This window comes from Centropristis striata, chromosome 4, assembly GCF_030273125.1.
Source record: "Centropristis striata isolate RG_2023a ecotype Rhode Island chromosome 4, C.striata_1.0, whole genome shotgun sequence".
NCBI lineage: Eukaryota > Metazoa > Chordata > Actinopteri > Perciformes > Serranidae > Centropristis > Centropristis striata.
In genome coordinates, this window is record NC_081520.1 from 3,943,996 (window position 1) to 3,954,588 (window position 10,593).

The 10,593-nt window shown below is 34.9% G+C and overlaps 1 protein-coding gene across 1 annotated transcript; it reads left to right on the top strand.

The window, feature by feature from the left end:
* The first annotated feature begins 433 nt into the window (after positions 1–433).
* sebox (SEBOX homeobox) lies at positions 434–5,262 on the top strand. The gene is made up of 3 exons (XM_059331093.1): positions 434–536; positions 1,665–1,873; positions 4,573–5,262. Exons 1-3 carry the CDS (start codon positions 434–436, stop codon positions 5,260–5,262), a joined length of 1,002 nt encoding a protein of 333 aa, XP_059187076.1.
* The last annotated feature ends 5,331 nt before the right edge of the window (positions 5,263–10,593 follow it).

Sequence of the window (10,593 nt, forward strand, 5' to 3'; positions counted from 1 at the left end):
TTTGTCTCTCGTAATGTCATCTCTTGATTTTGTTATGTCACTGAAAAATCAATAAACAATCAATAAAAAAAATTGAAAAATATTAAATTATACTTATATATTATTATATAATATATTTGAATATATTCGAAGTATAATTTAATATTTTAGGGTTAGGGTTAGTATATAAATCATATATATATATATATATTCATATATATATCGGTCGATTTGATATAAATTTTAAAATCTATTTCCAAAGTATTTACCATAAGAAACGTAATGTGGCGTCTATCAGAATGATGCCATGCAGCATGAAAACAAGAGGGATTAGAGGCAGAGGTGGACAACACCTGGATTTGCTGGGTGCTGGGTGTCCCATGTGATATAAGAAGGGTCACTCCTCCTCAGCTGTCAGTGTGTGTGTCAGTGTGTGTGTGTGTGTGTGTGTGTGATGGCTCTGTTCATGGACTCAGACCTCTCTGTCCTCAGACAGAACCAGCACAAAGACATGATGGATTTTAAGTCGTTATTTGGAGAAACGGATCACTGCAAGGGTGAGTGAAAAATCATTTTATTTTATTTATCTTGAAATCTTGAAAAATGTTTTACTTGAGAAATCAAACCAATTATAAATTAATCATTGAATTAAATAAAATCATTTTTAAGCTGCTATTTTGCCTTTTCCTTTTTTGTATTTATGTCTTTTGTATGTATTGTATTTTATATATTTTGATACATTTTGGTTTTTATATGTATGGAGAGAAGCCATCAACAATTTAATTGTACCTGGGTATAATTCTTTTTTTTTTTCTCCCGATTTTGATTTCTGATTCTGATCAATATGTCACTTATAAAGTATTATTATAATCTAAATAAAACATCAAAAGTTGTCAACCAACAATCAAATGCTATTATACTGAAAATAACAATATTAAAATTAGACTACAATAAGCAAACTAGCCTATATAAGTAATGGAAATAAATTGACTTGAGAAAAGGACGTAATTGCAAGATTGAAAGCATTTTTTTACAGGAAAGATTTTTAATGACCTCCAAAAATAATTAAACAATTACATGTAAGCTAAATTTGAAAAAATGAATATTATCATTCCTCATTCTTACTTATTTTACTTGTATATCAATGTCTTAATACGTGTTGTTGTTTTTTCATTATTTAATTTTAGAAAATGAATCTTATTTTATTTATTTATAATATATAAATATATTTTATTTTATTTTATTTTATTTTATTTTACGGTGCGAGGACCCTATGGTAATTGGTCCGTTTATTATTATTATTCTCCTTCCCAAAAGTAAATCGCTAATTTGGGGGCTTTATCATATTCAAAAACTCACCATTTTTGGAATATACATAAATCTCCACTGAAATTTACGTATTCTAGTTTTATTTATTTTTTTCATTTCCTGTTTTATTTCACCTTATTATCACCTCAAGGCTTTGGACGCACTGGCGTTTTAGCCTATATGTAAATATTTGATATTGAATATCTGTCTGTCTCTTTATCCTTTTTGTTTCTGTCTTGTTCTTTTCTATTTTATTTTTATTATTATTATTATTTTTTATCATTGTGTTTTATTCTATTGTTATATGGACCGCCCCTGTGTCCGAAATAAAGTGTTGGTTGATTGATTGATTGATTGATTTTTATTTGCGCGGTAAGAAGTCCGCGGGGAGCGGGCGGTCTCCTCCCCGGAGCCGGAGCGAGCCTGTGGCGGGCTGATGGAGGGCCAGAGGAAGAGGAAGAGGACCATCTTCAGCCGGGCGCAGCTGTCCGAGCTGGAGCAGGCCTTCGCCGTGACCCCCTACCCGGACATCACGCTCAGGGAGCGGCTGGCCGCGCACACACACCTGCCCGAGAGCAAGATCCAGGTGAGACTCAGAACCAGAATCACTTTATTACGGTAGTCCCTTGATGGGAGATTAGTTGGTAACGCTTTATAATAAGGTCCTTAACCCTTTGATGCACAACATATGGACAACCCTTCTAATACACACATGGGTGAAAAATGACTCATTCATCCAAATTTGATTCAAAATTAAATTACCTAATACTATAATATAATATATATACTAATAGTAATTTGTTTCAAATAGTTACTTTCCGCACTCATATGTTTAATATATTTAACATGTTTATGTATCATTTTGTCACACATACACTGTATCTGGAAGGTTTTCACTTTTTCCACATTTTTTTATGGGTCAGCCTTATTCCAAAATTGATAAAATTAATTTTCCTTAAAATTATACACACAATACCCCATAATGAAATGTTTGACCCATGTTGTGCATTAGAAGAGTAGTGATACAAAAAGGGTTTTTATTCAAAAAGTAAGAAATGAAAACAAAAAATTAGGATGTTTGATGATCAAAAACAAGTTGATTTAGGTAAACCGAATATTAAATGATGAAATTAATTTATTGCAAAGATATAGAAAATTAAAAACTCAGTCGGGTCACGTTAGACCCATGTTGTGCATCAAAGGGTTAATAACCATTAATTAACAAGTAATAAGGCATTGTTCTCGCTTTAGATCCGGTAGTTGCAAAAAGCATAGATAACTTATAATTTACTTATAATAGATGAGCAATAAAGTATATTTTAATATCAATAAGAAAACAAAATAAGATTAATAAAGGCATGGCAAAGACATAATGGGTGGGTCATGGGTGTTTGTAATGCCATTATTAACACTTATATAAGCTTATAAACACACAATAATGTTAATAAGCATCTTGTAAGGACTTACAAGGGCCTTATTACTTGTTAATTAATGGTTATTACAAGGACCTTAATATAAAGCGTTACCGATTAGTTTAGCAGGAGGACACACAAGACAAGGTACACAACGATAATAGAATAAGACCCAATAAAAGTCTAATAAAACACAGTCAAAGAAACGCCATACACTGTAATAAATTATTCTGTATAGTCATTTCATTTTACTTAATATATTTGGTAAAATGTATTAAATATAAATACGTCCTTGATTTTGAGGCAGTTGTTTAAGTAACTTTAATATAAAAATGTTTGAGATACAATCTACTTATTTTGACCACATTAAATATAATCTTTATGTGCATGTAATTCTAAATCAAGAGAATTTTGAATGAATCCAACACAATAGAATTAGTCCGTTTTTAATTGACAGGCACTTCCTGTTAAGTTGTTATTAACTCAAGGATACTTCAACATGTAGGCTGCCATGGTCAGGGATCAAACCACCAACAGGGATCGAACCACCAACCCTCTGATCGGGGGGCAACCTGCTCTACCAACTGAGCCACAGCCGCCCCTGTAGAACCTGATAATGTAATAAATTCCCGATAATGTAATAACCCCAATAATGTGATAAAAATCTGCACGAGTCCATTGAAAATGTAATAAAACCTGATAATGTAATAACATCCCGATAATGTAACAAAGTGCATTTCCCAATGATGTAATACACTTTTTACCAATAATGTAATAAAGTATAACACCAAGCACCTTTAGATTTCAAGAAGCTGTTGAATGCATTCGTGTGTCGTCATGGATACCTTGTTTGTGAAAAACGGATGATCGGGTCAAAAGTGAATAAACATTCAACTTTGACCTGTTGGTGGCGCTAGAGCTCTTGAGCTAGAGTTGATACACAGTATCACTACTTGAACCCAAGTAATGGGTGGTCTGCTGTTAAATTATTACAATATTGGGGAATTATTACATTATCAGGACTTGTGAAATGAAGGCTAACCTGATAATGTAATAACCTCCATTAATGTTATACTTTATTACATTATTGGTAAAAAAAAAAAAGTGTATGACATTATTGGGAAATGCACTTTATTACATTATCGGGAAGTTATTACATTATCAGGTTTATTACATTTTCAATGGACTCAAGTGCAGATTTTTATTACATTATCAGGGTTATTACTTTATCGGGAATTCATTACATTATCAGGTTCTACAGCCACTATATTGCAAACCCCAGCGTTGTTCCAGCCTGAGCCTTGACCCAATCCCAACATGGTCTCACAGGAATCCGTGAAATAGCCACGGATTTGCTTAACTCAAAATCCGTGGAATAGCCACGGAATCACTCAAATTTCCGTGAAACTGACACGGATTTCGCTACAATGCAAGTTAATGACAGTCATATCCCATGGCTATTCCAACATACAAAGTGATTATGTACATTCACTGAGTGAAGATTTAGAAAATAAAACATATATTTCTCGCTAGAAATGTGATCAAAATCCATTTTTATGCAGAAACAAAGTCAAAATATTTATTTTTTCACTAAAATGAGAGAACTGTCCGCCATGTTTTTTGTTCTGACCGCCGGGACCTTGAAAGTCACGTGACTTGGAACAAACCAATAGGAAAAATATCCATGGAATAGCCACGGGATATGACTGTCATTAACTTGCATTGTAGCGAAATCCGTGTCAGTTTCACGGAAATTTGAGTGATTCCGTGGCTATTCCACAGATTTTGAGTTAAGCGAATTCCGTGGCTATTTCACGGATTCCTGTGAGACCAGGTTCCCCAATCCACACTCAAATGTGTCTGTATTTTCCAGGTGTGGTTCCAAAACAGGAGAGCCAGAAGTATCAAGACCGTGAGGCTCCCCAAGTCCAGCCAGCCGGCCCTGGGAGGTGGAGGGGTCCTGGATCCGGTCCCTGGTCCCGTGTCCTCTGCTTTCCTGGCCTCCCCCACCCTGGCAGACATATTCAGGCCGGAGCAGAGCCACTCCTGTGACGACGTCCCACAGATTTACTCCGACTGGATCCAGATCTACAACCACCCATCTCCTCCGTCCTCCTCCTCTCTCCACCAGCAACCCTCACTGGGCTCCTCCAAACCTGCAGAGTCTCGTCTCTGGGAGGAGGAGCACCACCCGGCGCGCCAGCACCTGGGCCCCGCGCTCCCCGGCTTCCTTCCCGCTTCTTTTCCTCCACCGCAGCAGCACTCGGCCTCCGCCCGCTCCTACCAGGCCTTCAGGAACTACAAACCCCAGACTGTGACTCCGTCTGGGGCTCATCAGGGCGTGTACGGGGGCGGCGGCGTCACCGGTGGAGGTCACGCCTCTGTGGACCAGGTGGTCCCTTCACACCCTCAGCCGGTGTACTGGGAGGTGACTCAGAGCCAAGGACACCACCACCCACACCACCACCACCACCACCCTCAGATGGGACCACAGACCTCCATGGGCTACATCTCAGACCTGATCTACAACGCTGCCATCGTCACCAACTTCCTGGAGTTCTGATCACTGATCTATTCAACCTGGTCTCACAGAAATCCGTGGAATAGCCACGGAATCACTCAAATTTCCGTGAAACTGACACGGATTTCGCTACAATGCAAGTTAATGACAGCTAATCCCGTGGCTATTCCAACATACAAAGTGATTATGTACATTCACTGAGTGAATATTTAGAAAATAAAACATATATTTCTCGCTACAAATGTGATCAAAATCCATTTTTATGCAGAAACTAAGTCAAAATATTGATTTTTCACTAAAAATGAGAGAACTGTCCGCCATGTTTTTTGTTCTGACCGCCGGGACCTTGAAAGTCACGTGACTTGGAACAAACCAATAGGAAAAGGATATGACTGTCATTAACTTGCATTGTAGCAAAATCCGTGTCAGTTTCACGGAAATTTGAGTGATTCAGTGGCTATTCCACGGATTTCTGTGAGACCAGGTTCGATCTATTACCAGTGTTGGAATGTAACTAAGTACATTTACTCAAGTACTGTACTTTAGTACAATTTTAAGGTACTTGTACTTTACTTGAGTATTTCCATTTTATATAACTTTATACTTTTACTCCACTACATTTAGAGGCAAATGTTGTACTTTTTACTCCACTACATTTACAGATTTGGTTACTTTTCAGGTCGAGATTTAGTATAAAAAATAAGATAAATTTAAAGTTTTTAAAAATTAAACCGCATAACAATATATGAGTATTAAGTATTAATAGTATTAATAGTTCAAATGAGCCCTATCTTGAGAAAATAAGCCGCTGCTTACATAAATGCACCAATAATAATAATAATAATCTAATAATATATATTTAGAATATATAAAACAATCTGAGTGGGGTCATTCTGCATAACGAGTACTTTTACTTTTGATACTTTAAGTACATTTTCATGCTGATACTTTTGTACTTTTACTTCAGTAAGTTCTGAATGCAGTACTTTTACTTGTAGTGGAGTAATTTCACATCTTGGTATTAGTACTTTTACTGAAGTAAGGGATCTGAATACTTCTTCCACCATTGTCTATTACCTACTATAATAACTGTTCCTCTGTGTTTCCTCTGTTTTTATCTGAGAAATGTGTTAAACTGTTCCTTAAACATCTATAGGTTTGTTTTCTAGTTGGTTTGTGTTTTAGTGTGTTTCAGTCATGTTTTAAAATGGTTAGCAATTGTTTTATTTCATTTAACCCTGTAAGACCCAGTGTTGCAGAATTACAACAATTGTGGTTATCCCCAAAAAACCTCTATTTTTTTTTTGCACACAGACTTCATGTAAATAATGTAAATAAATGTCAAAGTTCATAACTCTTCATAACAACATGACTGAGATTATTATTTATGTTATATACTGGTTTGGGAAAAGCAAAAAAACCCTGCAAATGAATCCTTAGTTCCGTATTTTTGTTTAGACACTGAGTGGAAATACAGGAGATCTGCTCCCCATTAAGCCCAATGTTGCAATATTACAACATTTCCGTAAAAACGTACTAAAACATACACTGTAAAAAAATAATCTGTTAAATTTATGGTAAATTACCGGCAGCTGTGGTTGCCAGAACTTCCCCGTAAAAAATACAGTGAGGGGGTTTTCTACTGTAAATTTAAATATCAGCAAAAACTAATTTAGACTGAATATTCTCGTTATTTTTAAGGTAATTGTGTCATTCATTCACACATCATGGCAAATCTCCATTAACTTTAAATGAAAATGTTATATTTTTACAGCAAAACTGTGCGTTTCCTACAGTTCATGACAATGAAAATTGTGCTATTCCTTGATTTACGGTAATTAAAAGTGTCCACTACGGTGATGCACAATTTTTAATTTTACGCCCCATTCCTGATGCATTTTGACAGTGTTTTACTGTAATTTCTACAAACATTTTTTACAGTGTACATTTTTTGAAAACACTCCATTTTCACCCCCAAAGGCCTCCTACAACAACATCTGAATGGTTGAATTTTTTTTTTTTTTTTGCGTTTTTCTATATTTGGGTTTTACAGAGTCCAATTAGTTCATGAAATCATAAAGTGGTCTCCTATCAGCACTATAGGTCACTGAATCAATGTGTTTACAAGCATTTCTTCTACACAGTCGCTCATAAAGTTGCAATAAAATGTTTTTACCTCTTTCCATGAAATGATTGTGACAATGTGATTTACTCTTGACATATAAAGTGTATATCTTCTTAGAGGATTGTGTCTGAAAACAAAATTATTCCAACCTTTATGGGCGACTGTGTATTTCCAACATTAAAACTAGGGCTGCAACTAATGATTATTTTCATTATGGATTAATCTGTCCATTATTTAAACGATTAATCGATTAGTTGTTTAGTCCATTAAATGTATAAAAATATCAATCAGTGTTTCCCAAACCACAAGATGACGTCCTCAAATCTCTTGTTTTGTCCACAAACCAAAGAGATATTCAGTTTATTGTCATAAAGGAACAAAGAAACCAGAAATATTCACATTGAAGAAGCTGAAATCAGAGAATTTGGACTTATTGTCTTTAAAAAAAACTTCTCAAACCAATTATTAGATTATCAAAATAGTTGACAATTAATTTAATAATCGATTATTGTTCGATTAAACGAATATAAATAATAAACAAAATTACTTCATCATCTCAAGAAGTAAAATGCCATGTTAGTTTTTGTTTGATGATGATAGACCAAGTAAAACTGGAGATAAGGTCAAATATATTTAGTATAAAACTAGAAAATTTCCTCTGGGGAAATTCTGAAAGGGCCACGGGGGCTACTGCCGGTGTGTGTACACTATGATGAGATTCTTCAGAGATTTCAAACTATACCCTTTAACCTCAAAATTGTGTGTGTGTGTGTGTGTGTGTGTCTGGAGGAGTGTGCGCAAGTGCGCGCATTTGTGTGTGTGTGTGTGTGTAGCGAAAATCGCATGAAGTTACCTGTGTGTGTGTGTGTGTGTGTGCGTGTGTAATTAAAATCACATAAAGTTACCTGTGTGTGTGTGTGTGTGTGTGTGTGTATGTGCGCGTGTGTGTTTGAAGCATGTGTATGCATGTGTGAGGAGTGTGCACGCTTACGTGCATGTGTGTGTGTGTGTATCTGTAACTGTAATCACATCAAAGATCAAAGGCAATCAGATCAAAGCAATCAACAGAATTAACTGACACCTGTTCCTGAACAGTGACAGCAGAGGTGGACAGACTGGAATTTCTGGCCTCGAACAGAAAGCATTTTTGGCAAAACCATAATACCTATCATTGATCCGACTTCACTTTGAGCATCCTGAGTTCTTCCTGAACGTCTACATTTTTTTTTTCCAGAAAAATTAAAAAATAGCTTTGTTAGAGCGATCTAAAAAAAACTGTTTCATCTCCCTTTTTCAGAAATCTGAAAAATAAAATAAAAATTAGGTGTATTTTGCATAAAAATAGCTAAATTATCTGGCAATGGAACAAGAAAATTTGTCTTGTCAAAACTGTTGGTAACGCTTTATATTAAGGTCCTTGTAATAACCATTAATTAGCAAGTAATGAGGCCCTTGTAAGTCCTAACAAGATGCTTATTAACATTATTGTGTGTTTATAAGCTTATATAAGTGTTAATAATGGCATTACAAACACCCATGACCCACCCATTATGTCTTTGCCATGCCTTTATTAATCTTATTTTGTTTGCTTATTGATATTAAAATATACTTAATTGCTCATCTATTATAAGTTAACTATAAGTTAACTATGCTTTTTGCAACTAAAGATCTAAAGGCCTTATTACTTGTTATTAAGGACCTTATTATAAAGCGTTATGAAACTTTTCAAAACAAGTAAAAATATCTAATCTCAATGAACCCACAAATACCTTAGAATTAGTGTATTCTGACTGATGTGCATTTTTCTTGATTCTAATGAAATACACATGACCTATTTTCTCATAATGTTGAAGAAAATTCTTGAATTAATAATAAGTAATGCTAGAGCCATCGTCTTGACATAATGATATGCATAGGCATTAAATTTTATTGAAACCAGCAAAGTCAGACTAAAAACTAGTCAACTTTTCTTGATACAGCTACAAATATTTTTCCCTGTATGTAGAATATTTTTCTTCAAATTTTTGAAATCAAGCAAAAGCAGTAGAATAAAATTAAATTTAAAAAAAAGTAAATCAAACAAGTGAAAGAAGTAAGAAGAAATATCTTATCAGACAAAAAAATAAGCATATATCCCCTTGATCTACAATATTTCATCTTACTTAGATTTCGGTTTTTTGCAGTGTGGAAAGAGTCAAAAAGCAGTTTACACAGTAAAAGTCTCCACAGGTGGAGAAGAGGTTGAAAGTTCTGGAAAGAGCTTGACTTAAGTGATTTTGCTTTATTTTGTCTCTTCTCTTACTAATGCTGTTTACTAAACTGTTGTTGAATCACTTCATCATCCATGTCCACCTGACAGATGTGCTAATAATTGTCTCCTGATCTGGTTTAAAGCGAATTATAGACACATAAAAAACAAAAACTTACTGAAGCCCACAGACAGCCACAACACCATGTATCTACACTGTAAAAAAATAATCTGTTAAATTAACGGTAAATTACCGGCAGCTGTGGTTGCCAGAACTTCCCCGTAAAAAATACAGTGAGGGGGTTTTCTACTGTAAATTTAAATATCAGCAAAAACTAATTTAGACTGAATATTCTCGTTATTTTTAAGGTAATTGTGTCATTCATTCACACATCATGGCAAATCTCCATTAACTTTAAATGAAAATGTTATATTTTTACAGCAAAACTGTGCGTTTCCTACAGTTCATGACAGTAAAAGTAAAAATTGTGCTATTCCTTGATTTACGGTAATTAAAAGTGTCTACTTCGGTGATACAATATTTTTAATTTTACGCCCCATTACTGATGCAATTTGACAGTGTTTTACTGTAATTTCTACAAACATTTTTTACAGTGTAGATAGGAAACACAGCAGCTCTGGGAACTCTGATCCCTTCTCCACATATAAATTCATATTTTTTTGTAAACCATCCTCCTCTTGTCATATCAGCGGAAAGATTAAAAGATGTAACTACATCTGGAATACAAAAAATAAAAAGTATCTTCCTAAGATCTGAGATTTGACACCCGGATTAAAGGTTTATTGAAAGATTATTTGGTATTAAAGATTATTATGATATGCAGAGATCTCTGTCCAGCGCTGGATGGACCGTTTGTGCTGCTGTCTGTCATATTTGCCTGTGTATTATTCCTCTCATGTAATATTTCAAAACTTAAATCCAGGCAGAATTACAGCGGCTGTAAGCTGATAGACCCTGAGCTCTGGCTTTAATTTTCTT

Excerpts from the sequence above, each read along its gene's own strand:
- sebox (XM_059331093.1), top strand. The coding sequence starts at position 434 with ATGGCTCTGTTCATGGACTCAGACCTCTCTGTCCTCAGACAGAACCAG. Across the intron at positions 537-1,664 it reads AGAAACGGATCACTGCAAGG|AAGTCCGCGGGGAGCGGGCG; the intron begins GTGAGTGAAAAA and ends TTGCGCGGTAAG. Across the intron at positions 1,874-4,572 it reads TGCCCGAGAGCAAGATCCAG|GTGTGGTTCCAAAACAGGAG; the intron begins GTGAGACTCAGA and ends TGTATTTTCCAG.